The following is a 16,574-nucleotide window of genomic DNA, read 5'->3' on the forward strand; positions in this document are numbered from 1 at the left end:
GAGACCTGCCTCAAAAAAGTAAATAAAAAATAGAAAATGAAAACAAAGGTATCTCTGCTTTTTTACACTGTTGTGTGACTACCAGGCTTCTAGCACATAGAGTTTGGGGTCAAACCATCCCCAAACCATAGCGGTACCCCGTGCTGGTGGGGTGGGGGTGGTACTAGCTCGCCATGGCTGTCCTGGAGAGGGGGACCCCAACAGGAAGTGGTGGCCACGCTGGGGCCTGGCCCTCCTTTGGCGTGTGGGGACACTTATGGAATTTCCTCAAGGACACTTGCCCCTCGGGATGACTTTGGTACCTCCGAGGTGCTGTGCTCGACTCTGGGCCGGATCCCTCATTGTAGTGGTCTCAGCCTGCTCGGCGGCGTGGCCCAGGGCAGCCAAGGTCAGCAGTGCGGTCCCCGCAGCCCCCAAGAGTCCCTTCCATCCCAGCCTCCCCTCTTGCTCAGAAGACAGCGCTCAGCATCCTCACCCACGAGATCCTTCTTTAAATAAGTGAAGTCTGTCAGAAGAGTGTGGGGAAGGAAAACAAACCCTTTCACGTTCCCACCTTGATTAACCCAGCATTTGCCTCCCCCAGCACTTCTCCCAAAAAGCACAACTTTGGTATAAACTCAGGAGTCCGACCTCTCCCGCCTGCTGTTGGGCATTGCTTCTGCACGTTCCTTTCGTGAAGAAGCCAGTTTTGCTTTCTTATGAACGGGTGTCACGTGGGGCTGTGGAGCTGGGAGTGGACAAGATCAAGAGCCCAGGCCTTCCTTTGGCACATGGGGTCTTTCGTGGAACTTACTTGAAGGACATCCGCCCCTAGGAATGACTTTGTCCATCCGAGGTGCTGTCCTCGAGCTTGGGCGGGATTCCCGACCGTCATGGTCTCAGCCTGCTTTAAAAGCTGTCTTTGGTTTATTTTCACAGCAAACCCAAGGAGCCTGTGTTCAGTGCAGGTAAGCGTGACTTCTTTTGTGCATGGTGTCCGGTGCTCGCGTGAGCGGCCTTCAGAAGTGGCCGTCATTCGGACCTGGGCTGGGGTGGATAAGCAGCAGCTCCCCAGGGGCTTTTGACATCCGGGAAGCAGCTTCGATGTCTGTGTCACCAGAGTGGGAGCCGGTGGCAGGGGCGGGGGTCAGGAGGCCCCTGTGAAACAGTCCTAAGCCCTTGCCTCCCACCTGCCCTTGCCTCCCACCTGCCCTTGCCTCTCCACCGGGACACGCCAGGGGAGAGGTCAGGGTGACGGGCCACCAGCCCTGCCTCCTGGCATTTCCCCGCTGGAGACATCTGTTGCCTGTTTATTCCCTCTGACTAACCGGACGTGCGGCCCACAGGTGTGTTTCCCCCGAGGGAAGGTTTCCAGCGCATCAGGTTACACAACTGTCTGAAAGCGGCTTCTGTTTCTCTGCCTATGATTTCCTAGACGCCGACTCACGGTTCCTACATGCCCTTCCGCAGAGCTGTTTGAAGCACACCTTGTAATAAGATAGATACTGTTTTCTGAGCATAGTGACCCTACTTAAAAGTATATGTAAAATGCAAAAAAAAAAAAAATTTTTTTATAAGTGTGCAACTAGTTAAATAAATTCGTGTAGTTACTCATTTTCCCATCCCCCTGCCCGCCGTCCTAAAGGAAGACACTCGGCGGGTTTGTGTCTGCCCGCCTTGCCTCGGTGCTCATGTCCTTTCTGGGACACGTGGAGCCAGGCCCCGCGCGAGCGCAGTGTCAGGGCCCCAAGTGTCCAGCGGCAGGGGTAGGCGGCACCCGGCCGGCCGGCCCTGGCAGGCAGGCCGGCGCTCCTGCAGCACCCTTGTCTCTCTGTCCAGCCCTTCTGTCCCTGTCTCCGAAATCCCAAGGGAAGCGCCGGGTGACACACTGCAAAGGTAGGCAGCACTCTGAGCCCGAGCCCGTGGCGCTCTGCCCCCTCCGTGCAGGACGCTGTCTCCAGACCAGAGCACTTCCACTCGCCCTGTGCGCGGAGCCCGCTAGCATCTGCATGGCTGGGCTCTGATACGTGGCTGTTACTTGGATCTGGGTTGATGATTGGCTGGTGACAGGAATTCTCACCCCCATGTAAACCGGAAGAGAGCTATAGGGCGAGCCCTGGATGCCCCACGTTTGCCACGAGTCCTGCGCTGCTGCTGGCCTCTCCCCGCTGGCGCCTTTCCGCTGGGTGATGTGTGCTGTTACCCTAACGCCTGACGAAGCATCGCTCTTCCTGGCTGCCTTCTCATTTTAGATAGAGCGTCCAGGCCTGGCCCAGTAATTTCAAACTATGCCACGTGTAAGTCTCAGTCAGGGTTCTGAATCAGTACATAAGGTAACACCCGCAAGCAGATGCCTCAGAGATACTGAGCACACACGCCCACCCTCCGTGCCCCGTGGAAATGCCGTTATATAACCTCCACTCCTAACCCACGTTCTGTGTGTGCTGCGGCCTGCCTTCCGGAGAGGTAACGGGATTGATTCTCCTTGAATTTCCAACTCGCTCTTCACTAAGCTTCCTCTGCTGAGTGCTTCGCAGCCTGCCTTTATGGTCACTGCGCGGTGTGACCGGTGGAGGTTTAAGTGATAGCCCAGGAGAAGAGAGAGATTTCAGGAAAGAGCAGCATGAGTGAGTGGAGGCTCCGAGGCAGGGCAGGGCGTCAGTTAGTAAAGGGACACCTCTGTTGGGAAAGGAGGACCCTCAAGGGTGGCGCTGGCGGTGGGGTGGAGGAAGATGCGTGCCCCGGGGCAGTCAGAGCCCTCAGCCCAGCAGCTGAGAGCAGGCAGGGTTGTCATGGACCAAGCGTGAGATGAAATCCAGTTTGGGGCTCCCAGCTTGGCAACGGAGGGCAAAATGCCCTGGAGGGGGCCACGAGAACCTGTGGCAGGGGTGGCCTTGGTGGCTGCCACGGGAGAGGTGGCCACGCATTGATTAACTCAGATGGGCAACAGCTGGCACAGCGTGTGTGGAGATGAGCATGGCCCTGGCCCTTCCTGAGCTGCCGAGCCTAACGTGCAGTGAGGGGCTCCCGCACAGCAGGCCTGGAGCGCCTGCACGCAGTAACATCAAAGCAAACAGCGTCCTGTTTCTTTTTTAAGTAATACTGCATGTGGCATTGTTTGCAAAGCCTTAGGCCTCAGACTTACAAGACTGACTCGCAGCTCTGCTTATGGTGCTGTCATTGTTTTGTGATTTTTTTTCCCACCAATTTCCTCTCTGCAAGTGATTCCCCTGCTGAGTTACGCAGCCATCTCTGGTCCCACCCGCCCAGTTTAAATGCCGCAAAGACTGAGTCCTTCAGCCTGCAGGGAGGCAACGGTGCGGAATCTGAGCAGAATTCCCTCAGAACTCTCATGACATCCTGAGAACCCTGCTCAGAGCACCCCAAGTCTTTTTTTCTAAGAGCCAGAGGCTGCCCCAGCTCCATATATTAGTGTTTTTTACTTTGCCCCTGTAACTTAGTAAAAATCAAAAGTTATTTTAATAGAAATATTCACTCCAGAAAGCTCTGCTTCTTGATCCATTTTCTCCAGGCTTCTGTCCTTTACTGTTCCATTTCTAGCTGTTTCTGAGCGTTTTCCTTTTGATCCCTTTTGTGCACTCTTCACTGGTCTTGCTTTTTCCCCTTTTGAAAGAATCTGCCCGGTGTGAAAGATACACAAAGATCTTACACTTCTGTAAAACAAACCAATTTAAATATTGAAAGCTACTTCATGAATTTGGAGATTATGGATACATTCGAGTCAAAGAAAAAAAATTTGAAGTGGATTTTTGGCGTTAATTGTGATTTTGGGGGTGGTTCATTTTCCCCTCCTGTGACGAAGTGTGAGCGCTAAGATCTCACAGGACAGAATTGCCAGCGTCTAGCCCCGCCCTCCTCTTACAGTTTCTCACGTACTTCATGTGTGTAAGTCGAATGCCCACAGCAAACAGGACCCCAGCTCTTGGTTCAAGGCATTTCATCTTATGGCCAGTGACTTGTTTTTCCCCTGCGACACTCGGTACAAATGATGTAGGGTGAAACTTTCACTTTTGCATTGCCCGGCTAGAGAGGAGTAACATTTGTCATCTGGTGTCCCAGGCACGGGGCTGTCCTGCTGACATCTTTGTTCTTTCTGTAGAAGAAGGATATGTCAAAATGTTTCTCCGTGGACGCCCTGTCACCATGTACATGCCCAAAGAGCAAGTGGATTCTTACAGTTTGGAGGCAAAAGTAGAACTGCCCACCAAGAGGCTTAAGCTGGAATGGGTGTATCCTTTATTCGTGGCGGGGGCTCACACCGAGGGAGCAGCTCATGAATGCTTGAAGTTGTAGAATTTCATAAAGTCAAAGTCCCCGAAGGTTTTAAAGCATTTCTTTTTTTCTTTCTCTTTTTTTTTTAAATGTTGTTGTTGTTTGAGACAGGGTCTTCCTATGTGGTCCAGGTGGCCTTGAACTCATAGCAGTTCTCCTGCCTCAGCCTCCTGAATTCTGGGATTATAGGTGTGCACCACCATGCCTGACTTTTTTTTCAAAGAATTTCTTGTTTAAGTCTTCTGAAGCTTTTAAAAATCAAAAAATTTTACTCTTACATCTTACACAATGTATTTCTACAAAAGTGGTCGTATGTGAGAATCCAGCATGGCGTCCTAGCCAAGCAGGAGCAGCTAGTTACGACAGCAGCTGGCTCATTGGTCCCGAGTGAAGTGTTTGTGGTCCTTGCGCAAATGCATACAAAATCATCGCCCTGAAAATATACAAAAGAGTGCAAAGTGATCCGAGGGCATGGATGCATTTGGGATGAGGAGGGGCGGGACAAATGCATCACCACTTATGGTCTGAATCTCAATCTTTGCAGAAGAATGGAATGATTAAAAACTCACAGAGAAGCAGGCCTCGTGAGAACAGTAACAAATGGGTTACAGTCTAGGACCAGAGCGAGGAGGAAAGAGCTGGCTGTCCCCAGCAGGTCCTGTCATTTGGCCAGCTGTTCCAGAGCAGATGAAAAAGCCCAAAGTGCGTACATATTTACAAGGAAACAGCAGTGAACATGAAACAAAATACTGAACCTACAAATGAGAAAATGGGAATACCAAAAATTGAAACTAAGCCAGGTGTGGTGGTGCACACCTGTACTCCCAGTACTTGGGAGGCTGAGGCAGGAGGACCGCTGGGCTACATAGTAGTGAGCTCAGGGCTAGCCTGAACTACATAATGAGACTGTCTCAGAATAGCAGCAAAGGTTGAAACTAAACTGTGCTGACTACAAGTTTTTACCCCCAAAGAAAGGGGGACACCCTGAAAGGAGGGGCTCGTGTTCTCCCTTTTACCTGAGGAACTTGGCGGGCCTCAGGAGCCCAAGTTCAAGGTCAGCACCGAATAACTGAAGCTGTAATAGAAAACTCTGAATACTCAAGCGCTACGTGAAGGAGTGGCACTGCAGGCATGTATACAGTGGGCGTGGAGATCACCCTGCGTTTTTTAGAAAGGGAAAATTTCCTCCAGAAATCTAGGGCACCAAAATCTGAAATCTACCCTACAGCTAAAGTTCTCATAGCAGGACCGATGGAGGCTGCACTAGGAAGAGGTTTGGGAAAGTTTGAGCTTCCGGAAAAACAGCTGAAAATCAAGAAGACAGAATCTGGGGAAAGGTGAATTAAGTTAAATTAAGGTGAATTAAGTTAAATTAATTTTTTTTTTTTCTCCCGGTAACTTAGTTATTCAGTTACTACTTTAGAGGAAGCCTGCAGTGCCCCCGATCCTGTCTGTGCGGATTTCAGAGCAAACAGAAAGAACCCTTCTTTCCCCTCAGACATTGGTTAAGGATCTTTTTTTTTTGCCTGGCTGTGAACCGAGTTACCAGGTGCTACTTTGGACAGTAGCTTCCGCATCTGCGATTATACAGTCATAGTCCTTAGATATTTTAAATAATTGCTGCCACCCTTTCTCTCTCAATATACACACTTTTTTCTTTCAGGGTCAGAGGTCACAGGCATTGCTTGACCTGTTCCTGGTCATGTGTCATCGCAGGAGTCAGCTCTCTGTTGCTGATTATGGCTGATGAAATAGTTAAGGGAAATCTGGAAAACACATTGAAAATATATTTATTCAAAAACACGTTTGTTCAGCCAGCTTGCTATTCACATCTCAGGAAATGTAACACAGTAAAATGAGCTCCAAATAATTTGCGGAGGGGGGTGCTGGATTATATTTTACACACAAGTTCAAGTGATTTTTTTTCTCTCCAAAGAGTTCTCAAGGCCTGGAAGTATACATCCCGGCATCGTAACAGGACTAATTATCCCTAGCAAGCAGGGCAAGGAGGACCTACATTTATTCCCTCTGGTACATACTGATGTGTCATTTGTACCCTTTATGAGGACTTTTATCACCACTTTAAAGTTTTTTCTCTTTTAAGTAAAAGATTTCACCTTTCAATCACAATAAAAGACTCATCGTAGCCTCGGTGATTTTTTTAAAGAATTCTCCAAATCTATGTGTAGTTAAAAACATGGATCACATATTCCCATCACCTAACCGACGGTTTCCGACTTTATCCCCTGCCTTCCGGGTGAGAGGTTTGGGGCCGGGGTGTTTGGAACCTAACACTGTTTCAGGCTGAAAATGAGGGTAACGGCCGGCCGCGTGGGGTTTTCTTGCCCGTGCCCACCGAACAAAGCCGCGGCTCTGTGGGCTGGCGCGGAAGTGGGTTTTCACCTTGACGGGTGCGCAGCTATGGATACCGGGGCCGCGACTGCCGGAACAACCTGTACCTGCTGCCCACGGGCGAGACCGTGTACTTCATTGCGTCCGTGGTGGTGCTCTTCAACGTGGAGGAGCAGCTGCAGCGGCACTACGCGGGCCACAACGACGACGTGAAGTGGTGAGTGCCCGCCCCCGGTGCCGCCGCTCCCGGCAGAAGCCACCGTCCCTGGGCAGTGCTCTCTGTGTCATCGTGCCGCCCGCCGCTCCGCGGGCCACTTGTGTTCGGCTCTCCTCCGTCTGTGTGGACACCTACCTCCTCGACACACCCTGAGCTCAGGGCTTCTAACCGGGCTGGGGTTTTGCTGAGAAGTGAAACCGCTCTGTTCGGGGGTGCGGCTGCTGGTGGCCCAGCTCATTCAGAGCTGGTGTGGCGCCAAGGAAGGGCGGGCGCATGCACTCCTGGATTTGGAGGTTTGTATTTGCCCGGGGTCGCTGGTCAGTGATCAGATGCCTGTTGGCAAAAGACGAGCTGCCTTTTCTATTCAACACCCTCAGGGTGACTTCTTCATAAAGGGCGCATGGACTGATCAAGCCGTTCTGAGGTGGAAGCTGTGTTTTTCTGGCACGGGAGGATTTTTGCTAAGTTTGGAAATTCTCAGTGAGAAATTAGAGGATTGAGAGGCAGTGAAAGAGGCTCGAGTTACCTCGTTAGGACTTCGTCGTGTGTCCGCGTGGAGTTAGGCAAGGCAGTTCCTCGCTTTTACGTTCTTGACTCAGTTCTGCTTGGTGAAGGACAGTGTAGCTAACCGCAGAGTACTGGCCAGCATCTTACGTCTGTCCTTTCTCAGCCTAGCAGTGCACCCAGACCGGATCACCATAGCCACCGGCCAGGTCGCGGGCACGTCTAAGGACGGAAAGGTGGGTGGCCGTGTTCTTCATATCTGTGTAACACAACTCAATGCAAAACTGTCTCCTGAAAATAATACTGCTCACCAGCCAGCCTGCTCAGGTGTGTTACAGCAGCCAACTGCCTCTGAACCCCTCACTGGGCTTTTTTATTACAGATTACATGCCTCACATCCCAGTGGCCTTCAAGTAAAAAACCCTGGAGAGGGCCAGGGCGATAGCTCAGCGGCACAGCACCTGGCTGGCGAATGCAACGTCCTGAGTTTGATTTCCGGTACCAAAAAAAAAAACCCAAACAAACAAACCTTGAGGGCATCTTAATTTCAGGAAATTTAAAAATAGCGTTGTTCCTGCTAAGCGTTAAAACATGACCATACACACTTAAGAAGTAAATGTAAAATCCCAATACATAGTCACTTGGGTGGGGACACCCTTCACCGCCCACGTCTTGTGGTCCAGACGTCAGCCGTGGGGCCTGTCCCTGAGTGGAGGTCACGTAAGTGGCCGGGGGTCCACACAGATTTCGTAGGCACTTCCGTGAGACTTTAACTTGTATCTTAAAGAACAAGAAAGGGAGTTAGTGAATTTAACACAATACAGAACAATTCAGAATTGGCTTCCAACTCCTTATACACCTCCAGCTCGTGTTGTCACATCTTACACAAAACTCTGCGTAGCTTTTTGATACCTATTTTTGTGTAGCTTAAGATTGTACTAATCACATTGAGCGCTTTCATTTTTATCAGTGTTTTCCCTCAGAAAACATGAATGCCACTGTATTTGAGGAAGTATTTTAGTAAGATCAAATTTTAAATATTAACCTTATCCTGTTTTTCATTAAAATTCTACCCTTGACAAGAAGCAATAAAAATAATGGACATTGGACAACTGTTACGTAAATTCACATAAGTGGAACGAGTGTTCACCTTTTTTTTATGTTACATGGCCATGAACACGTCTTTGAAATCAGTACTGAACCATTTATTCTGCCTCTTGTGACCTAAAAGTGTATTTCAGACTCCTTTAGCCCAGCACTCTGGGGAGGCTGAGGCAAGAGGATCACAAGTTCAAGCCCAGCCTGGGAAACCTAGTGGAACGCTCAGAGCCGGAGATGCATCTCGGTGCTAGGTCTTGGGTTCATTCCCCATGGCCAGACACCCAGCTACTTAGACACTTGGCTGAAGTGGAGCGCAGTTCACCCAATGCCCTGCTGTCTCTTTGCTTGGTAATGAGATGCTTTTTTCTGCAAGGAAGAGAAAAATTAGTAAAACAAACCCATGACACAGTTGAAAAAGATTTTGAACAAATTGTAACAATCCTAATTTGTGTTTGTGCATAATTAAATGGCCTCTTTTTGCTCCTGTGGACCAAGGAATGTCAGGCTTTTAATATGATTTGGTGGTGTCTATTTGGATGAACTTCGACATGCAGACACCTTGGCACCTAGACAGACTCTAAAAGAATAGGAGATGCCATTTTTCTTGTCGGTGTTCAGCTGTAACATCTGGAAGTCAGGAACACATCTGGATGTCCAGAGCAAGCTGGTCCAAGTTTAAGACTCTGTGGGCGTCTCCTAGCGGGTGGCCCCATGGCTCGGGCCTCCCACTGGGAACATCTCATTTACATGGAGAGACAGGCTCCTCCAGTGTGCGAAAAGACCTTTGCTTTGACACAATTCAAGTTACTGCCCAAGTAATCTTGTAGCGTCAACACGGAGAGGAATTCGTAAACTGTCACAATTGGTGACTGCGTTTTTCCCAAAACAGCAATTACTCCCCCATGTGCGCATCTGGGATTCCGTGACGTTGAACACGCTGCATGTCATTGGGAAAGGCTTTTTCGACCGGGCTGTCACCTGCATTGCATTTTCAAAATCCGTAAGTATGCACCCTGTGGGTGTCACAGCCTAGGGCCGCAGTGGGGGAAGAGTTTACCACCCGGGTGGATGTAGAACCTCCCTGCTTGCTGGTTCCGTCCATCAGGGACAAGCATTTCCGGAAACATCTCCAGCCTCGCGGGTGTGGTGAAGAAGGGGGCCGCCCCACCTCCCCAAGTTGTTGTCCTCTTGTTGCTTAAAGCATGCGCCTGCTCTGACCTTGAATGCCACTCACTCCACAGGTCTCTGCGTCCCACCAGGGCTGGCTTCCTGCTGTCAGCACACGGGTGGGTGGAGAGGCATCAGGGCTTTCAACAGACCCACGCTTGCACTCTATTAAGCCATGTCTTCATCCAGTTCAGAAACTACATGCACACACCCGTGCACACACGCACACCCAGTGCCTGCGTTCCCTCCGGCCCCCGCACTCCACTCCCTGTGGTCCTGCAGGACGATCCTGCAGTAGCAGTGTCCACAGCTGGCCGCGAAGCCTGGGTCGGGCCTGCCCAGGACATGGTCCTCGGGGAGCAGGAGCACTGAGCTCCTGGTTTTCCTGGAACCTGGCAGCAAAGAACCTTGCTGTCCCATTCTGGTTCCCTAGTGACCCCACACTCACCTGCTGACCCTGCCCCTGCCTAGCCCAGCGCGCAGGCTCGGCAGTGGGCGAACGGTCTTCACGTGGCAGGCTCTGCTGAAAATGAGGGGCATGTGCCTTTGAATCACGCCCAGCCATTTTGTTCTCAGATGTAGTCTCCCTGTGGGTGCCTTTCTCTTTCAGAACGGAGGCAGCTACCTGTGTGCTGTGGACGACTCCAATGACCACGTGCTGTCTGTGTGGGACTGGCAGAAGGAGGAGAGACTGGCCGATGTGAAGGTCTCGCCCAAGCCTGGCCTGTACTGTGTTGTCGCCTCTCTCACGGGGCCCCCTCTCGGCAGGCTTCAGGGCCGCGGGTCCCAGGTTGACCCCTGCACCCTAGGGTCCCTCGGCCCGCCCTGCCCCCTGCTGGTGCGGTTCCTGAGTCCTGTCTGCACCGTGTGACGCTTGTCCTCCTCTCCCACTGTCCTTTTCATGCACCCAGTTACTGATTTGCTCACCTTTTCCCTCATCATTCAAAGCCCTGGTACCCGCCATGCCCTGGCACAGTGCAGTGGGCGGCGCCCTGGAGGTGGGCACCTGTGCCCCAAGGTACAAGGGGCCGCTGCCACCTGCAGGGGTCTCCAAAGCGCAACGGACTCGAGGACAAGGAGGAGCCGAGCGCTAGGTCCCCGCCACCACCTCCTTCAGCCTCTCACTGCCTTGGCTCCCTTTTGCAGACCTGTCATACGCAGAGCCTGTTCCTTAAGCTTTCTTATGTTTTTCTCCCATTGACGTTGTCACTGGAGTCCTATTTCTGTAGAATCAGCTTCAGATCCCTCCTCTTGGCATCTGTTAACCTTAGAGAACTCTACTTACCTAACGTTAGAAATGCCATCAGATAACCTTAGGTGTCTGGCATGACAGTTACCGTCAGGTAACATTATTCGTCCACCCACCACCAGATACCTCAGTGAGCAGCTTTCTCTCTCATGGGGGAGGAAGCTGTATTTCCTGTCTTGCAGCAGCCCTGCCTCCTGTCCCGGGCAGGACTGTCAGGTGTTCTCACTATATTGCAAGGTGGGAAGCAACCAAAGACAAGCTATCTCCCAGGTTCTGTCTTTACAGAAGTGAATTCTACTAGGACGCTCAGGGATTCAGTAGACCAGAGTGCAGGTCCTGGAGGTCAGGATATGGAGTGAGAGGTGACAAAGTGGCTTGCAAAGAGCCAGACATGGCACACAAGATCTCAGAAGAGCCACAGGCAGAGTTCCAGGAAGTAGAACCGGGAAGGACTCGGGGAAGCGGCAGCCACACTCTGCTGGGAAGAGTGGCGCTGTGGGAAATGTGGATGCCCGGCCCCTCCCCCGGAGGGTCCAGTCACTCGGTGGGGAGGAGACCCCGGGAGCTGTACTAGAGCATCTGCCAGGTGACTCTGTTGTGCAGGGAGCCCAGCACTGGAGAATGAGCGAGAACCCCAGGGTTCCCAAGTCCCCATTGGCCCTTGGTGGCCTCTCCAACAGAGCACCCAGCCGGCACATTCTGGGCTCCCTGTCCAAGGGACTCATGGCCCATAGTGTAGACAGAGAGAGGAGAAATTGAGCTCTGCGACCGGCAGAACTTCACACGAGATTCATTCAGAGGGGGAAAAATGAAGTGGCCAGGTGCCTGGCTTGAGTGAAATTTTGATTTGTGGTCTGATTTTATCTGTCTTCCTAAGTGTCCTAAGAGAGGTGAGGCATTCGGTTCTCCTGTTTGTCTTAGTGTTCTAACGAAGCGGTATTTGCTGCGGATTTCCACCCCACGGACACCAGTATCATAGTTACGTGCGGAAAATCCCATCTCTACTTCTGGACACTAGAAGGAAACTCCCTCATTAAGAAGCAAGGATTGTTTGAGGTAAAGTTAAAGTCCATTTTTCTTTGCTCTTCCCCTGAGAGACCCAGTGGTCTGCTAGACATTAAGGTCTGGCAGACCAAATGTGTGGGTGCATCTGGGGGGAGGCAAAGGCACAAACCACCCCGTGAATCCTCAGGGAGGGCAGAGCTTGCCCACCCGACAGCTCGCTGCATGGATCGTATGGACAATGAGGGTGCTCAGGGAACATGCAACCTGTCTGCAAAGGGTGGCAGGGACACTTTGTCCCTTCTGGCTGGCTATTTGGAGGTAGACAGCCTTTCCCATGGGCTCATTCAGAAGCCCCTTTATTCTGGTGTGGGGCTTTGTTCTCCATTCTGCAGTCTCAACAGTACAGCATCCCCCACCCAGTTCCCTTCCGCACCCCTCTCTGTGGGAACCGTCTGCAGCTTTGGGACTCCTCAGCCACTTGGAGTTACCAGAAACTTCTTTCTCTTAGCCCGGTTAATCTCCTGGTGTAAGTTACGTAACAGCAGATAAACTCAACAGGCAGAAGCCGATACGATTCCAGCTTTGATTGCGATCATGCCCGTTCTTAGTACAAATAGAAGGACATCTTGATTAAATGTGTCTGTATTTACTACATTCTGCAGAAACAAGAGAAGCCAAAGTTTGTCCTCTGTGTGACTTTTTCTGAAAACGGTGACACCATTACTGGAGATTCAAGCGGCAACATCTTAGTATGGGGAAAAGGTAACAGGTGGTGGTTCCCTAAGCCAGTATTTGTGGTAATGTTATACCAAAGGTACCTTCTACGGGAATTATCTCTTAATATAATTTACAAGATTGCTGTTGGGTCCCAAGGTGTGTGTGTAACTTGAAACCATAAAACTAGAATGGAAGAAAACTGATGAATAGTAAATGACTGACGCTGAGTACTGAAAGTCCTCTTTCATGAGTGTATTTTTGAGTGTGACCAGCAGTACCGTAAAGCTGCTGCCAGGCGCCATCCCCGGAAAGTGAGGATTGTAAAAACACAGCACCGTGTCCTCATCTGCTTCATTCACTGGATCTGGCACTATGCAACTTCAGGGTCTCCCCCAAAGTCAAAATGACCATGAAAGGCCAATGTTTTTAATTGGCTGAGGACATCAAGGTAGCTATGACAGTGCAACGGAAGACACTCATGAAAGAGGACCTCCAGACCTGCTGCAGGAGATGGCAAGAACAGTGGGATAAGTGAGATCAGAGAGATGAGGAGGATTTTGAGGGGGATTAATGACCATGTGTCTTTTACTGTAATAAATTTTTAAAATTTAAACATCACCATTTTTATCATACCTCGTATATCATTCTAAAAGGCTCTTTAAAGCCAGCCAAGATATTATGGTGGAATTAATAGCTTTATTATGAGCTCTACTAGCAAATGATGATGAGTAATTAATGACTATTTATATGGCCATAAAATATTTAAGTAACTTCCTATGCACAGAGCACTTGGCAGATGTTTATTGAGTTAATTACGTGTGCTGGATTCATACAAACGAGTCAGATCCAAGGCCGTCTGCTGGCGAGCAGTTTGGGGGATCCATCACGAGGAAACCTGCTTAGGGCAGGCTGTCGAGTACTGCAGGCCAGGTGCTGGGACAGCCCATTCCCTGTCCTCCAGTGCCTCAGACGGGTGGGGTGCAGGTGGAGCAGGCTGGCAGAAGTGATATCACAATACTCAGGTGGTTTTTATAGTGTCCCAGCCGCTCTCGGGCCACTTAATCCTTGGGCCAGTCCTATGGGATAGATCATGTACTGCTGACAGCGGTTTTCCCCGTGTGTTTAGGTACGAACCGAATAAGCTATGCGGTTCAAGGGGCCCACGAGGGCGGCATTTTTGCACTTTGTATGTTAAGAGACGGCACGCTGGTGTCGGGAGGAGGGAAGGACCGGAAGCTCATCTCCTGGAATGGAAACTATCAGAAACTTCATAAAACGGAGGTAAGTTAGCAAGCAGCATTACGGAAATCTGTTCTGAGCGTTAAGCTTCGATCCTGCCCAGTTCCCATGCTCGTCTGGAGTCTTTGGCTCGGGGCTTTGAAAACTGATAAGATGAAATTATACGGGGCAGCATATTTTATTAAAATCGTAGAGGCAGTTTTCAACTAAAAGGAAGTTGTCTATAAAGTTCAAGGACATAAAACACTTATTACTTAAAATGTCTTATAGTAGAACCAGTCTGAATTGGTTTCCCAGGGAAATTTTAATCGTTTCCAAAGGACTGTTACCCCGTTTTAATTTCTCATTTAGATTCCCTCTCTTCTCACTAGCTTCCAGTGTGTTACTATGCAGATGTTCTCACTTTGAGTTAATTTTTATTGAGTTTGTACTTTTTGCACAGCCCTCAGCTGAGGGCCAGCGTCTCTCTAGAGCTCGAGCTCCTCTACCCCCATTACCTTGTGAACAGCTCTGCCTTTGGCATGAGCCAGCTGTATTCCTCAAAGTTTTGTCAGGAAAAAAAAGGGCTCTTTATAAAAACAACAGCACTGGTGCTGATCCTTTTAAGGTACATGAAATGTTGGTGGTTTAAAAGGTAAAGCAGAGCCTTTGCCTAGTATATGCAGGACCCTGAGTTGTCTCCAACACCGAAGAAGAAAAAGAAGTTTTGGGATTTAGGTCATTCACTAACAGCTGGCTCTGGCATCTCTCTAGTTGTATTTCTGTGTGTGTGTGTGTGTGTGTGTGTGTGTGCGCGCGCGCGCGCGTGCACGCGTGTGTGCGTACATGCATGTCTGTGTGTGGGTTTTATCGAGAATTGAACCTAGAGCTTCACATGCTAAGCAAGCACTTTACCACTGAACCACATCCCTAGCCTGTTTTATTTTTAGACAGGGTTTCTTTTAAGTTGCCCAGGCTGACTCAAACTTACCACCTTCCTGCCTCAGCCTCCCCAGAAGCAAGTTACTTGGACAACTGAATAAGACCCTATCTCAAAATAAAAGACAAGCACCAAAATGAAAGCTTGGTGTCACCAAACCCAGCTCTGTATGTGTATGTATCTGTTCCAGGAGCTGTCATATGACATGTAAACAACTAAATTGAATACTTGAGCTAACAATTTAATGGACTCTTACATCCTTCTTTTCTGTCACTCCTTCCAATGCAGATTCCCGAGCAGTTCGGTCCCGTACGGACAGTGGCTGAAGGCAAGGGCGATGTCATCTTAATAGGCACAACGAGAAACTTCGTCTTGCAGGGCACCCTGTCGGGGGACTTCGCACCCATCACTCAGGTAGCTGCGGCTCAGCAGGGCCGCCACACACTTCTGCTCGCTTCAGGGAGGATGTCGCCTGTGCCAGAAGTGGGGGTCACACCGTGGTCCACACTGGGGGACCTTCCCTGACTCCAGGGCTACAGTGGCTGCAGTGGGTTAGGCTGGGGAGGACCTGGGGCAAGGGGCAGAGCATGGCCCCCAGTGTCGACTGTGGGGTGTCAGGGAGCCCCCATGTTGTGGTTCTTTGTAGGGCCACACGGATGAGCTCTGGGGGCTGGCCGTCCACGCCTCCAAGCCTCAGTTCTTGACCTGTGGGCACGACAAGCACGCCACCCTCTGGGACGCCGTCGGTCACCGGCCTGTTTGGGACAAGATCATAGAGGTAAGCGTGCACGAGACATTTCCAGTTCTCTTGTAAAATTCACCCAGAACACCTACGTTTATTTTCTGTGACATTAATAGCGACATGAAGTTGCCTCCGAGCCAACAGCATCTGATTGCCTCTTAGATTCGTGTAGCTTTTGTCATTACTGTGAGTGGCCTCAGCCGGGGGACCCTGAGGTTTACTGTAGAAGTTCCCAACCACGAGCTGGCTGTCGGGGTTCCCAAGTGTAGTGGTTCCCGAGTGCAGGCTTGAGTCTTGAAAACGCCTGTTAGAATTAAGAGCCTGCGTGCTATTTACAGCCACCTTTTGGATGAGAATTTATAAGCAGCGAGCACTGACAACTTGTAGGCCAAGCAAGAACAGGTGTTGTCCTTGTCCTGCAGGCTGAGGGCTTGTGTTTTTCTTTTGCTCTGATTTTACTGATGAGGACGTTGAGACTTAGGTAGGTTAAATAACGAGCCACAGTCACCCAGCTAGTGGGTGGCAGAGACGGAGGGGACACCCAGCGCATTCTGACTCCCAAACCCAGGCTCCGTGGCTCACGGTGGATCAAGGGTACACCGCAGGCCGCTGGTCCCCTGGCTGACATGTAGGGGCCCTCTGAGAGCCAAGCATCAGCCTTTCATCCCGCAAGTCACTGGCATTTTCTAGGCGCTGGGCTGGGGCATCCACCCTAGCCCTGTGGTGCGCTGGGCCCACGGCTTTGGGCGGGGTTATTTCAGCCCCAAACTCTGAGAGGTCAGATGAGCCAGGCACACAGACGCGCTTGGTGAATGGTAACCAACCCAGGCCTGGGCGTGGCAGCTCCTCCTTAGGATAAGGCAGTGAGTTGGTGTCCTTAAGCACCTCTGTGTTCAGCTTCTCCGGTAGCATCCTCGTGCCCCTCTGTCCCATCCCCTTACAATGGGCTTTTCCACGGGCTCTGCCCTGAGCACAAGGCCCGCCAGGAGCCAGGCATACTGACCACAACTTGAACCAAGAGCCTGGGCCTGTGTGTCTTTTGCCTGATGGCTGTAGATACGAAGGGACGTAAGACAGGAAGAGGAAAAAC

General features: G+C 50.7%; 1 protein-coding gene across 7 annotated transcripts in view; it reads left to right on the forward strand.

Annotated features, from left to right (window-relative positions):
* The window catches only part of Eml1 (echinoderm microtubule associated protein like 1), a 146,139-nt gene that overhangs the window by 116,083 nt on the left and 13,482 nt on the right, over nucleotides 1-16,574 (forward strand). For 4 of the 7 annotated variants that reach the window (XM_005390419.2, XM_005390420.2, XM_005390423.2 and 1 more), the window contains 12 exons: nucleotides 919-947; nucleotides 1,819-1,875; nucleotides 4,100-4,229; nucleotides 6,692-6,841; nucleotides 7,512-7,581; nucleotides 9,336-9,446; nucleotides 10,224-10,319; nucleotides 11,784-11,918; nucleotides 12,530-12,629; nucleotides 13,711-13,865; nucleotides 15,031-15,156; nucleotides 15,389-15,520. In XM_005390419.2, the coding sequence (XP_005390476.1) occupies nucleotides 919-947; nucleotides 1,819-1,875; nucleotides 4,100-4,229; nucleotides 6,692-6,841; nucleotides 7,512-7,581; nucleotides 9,336-9,446; nucleotides 10,224-10,319; nucleotides 11,784-11,918; nucleotides 12,530-12,629; nucleotides 13,711-13,865; nucleotides 15,031-15,156; nucleotides 15,389-15,520 (1,291 nt within the window). The remainder of the gene's footprint in view (nucleotides 1-918; nucleotides 948-1,818; nucleotides 1,876-4,099; nucleotides 4,230-6,691; nucleotides 6,842-7,511; nucleotides 7,582-9,335; nucleotides 9,447-10,223; nucleotides 10,320-11,783; nucleotides 11,919-12,529; nucleotides 12,630-13,710; nucleotides 13,866-15,030; nucleotides 15,157-15,388; nucleotides 15,521-16,574) is intronic. The other 3 variants (XM_005390421.2, XM_005390422.2, XM_005390424.2) reach the window with 1 other exon arrangement.

This window comes from Chinchilla lanigera, unplaced genomic scaffold, assembly GCF_000276665.1.
Source record: "Chinchilla lanigera isolate Chin_1 unplaced genomic scaffold, ChiLan1.0 scaffold00037, whole genome shotgun sequence".
Lineage (NCBI taxonomy): Eukaryota > Metazoa > Chordata > Mammalia > Rodentia > Chinchillidae > Chinchilla > Chinchilla lanigera.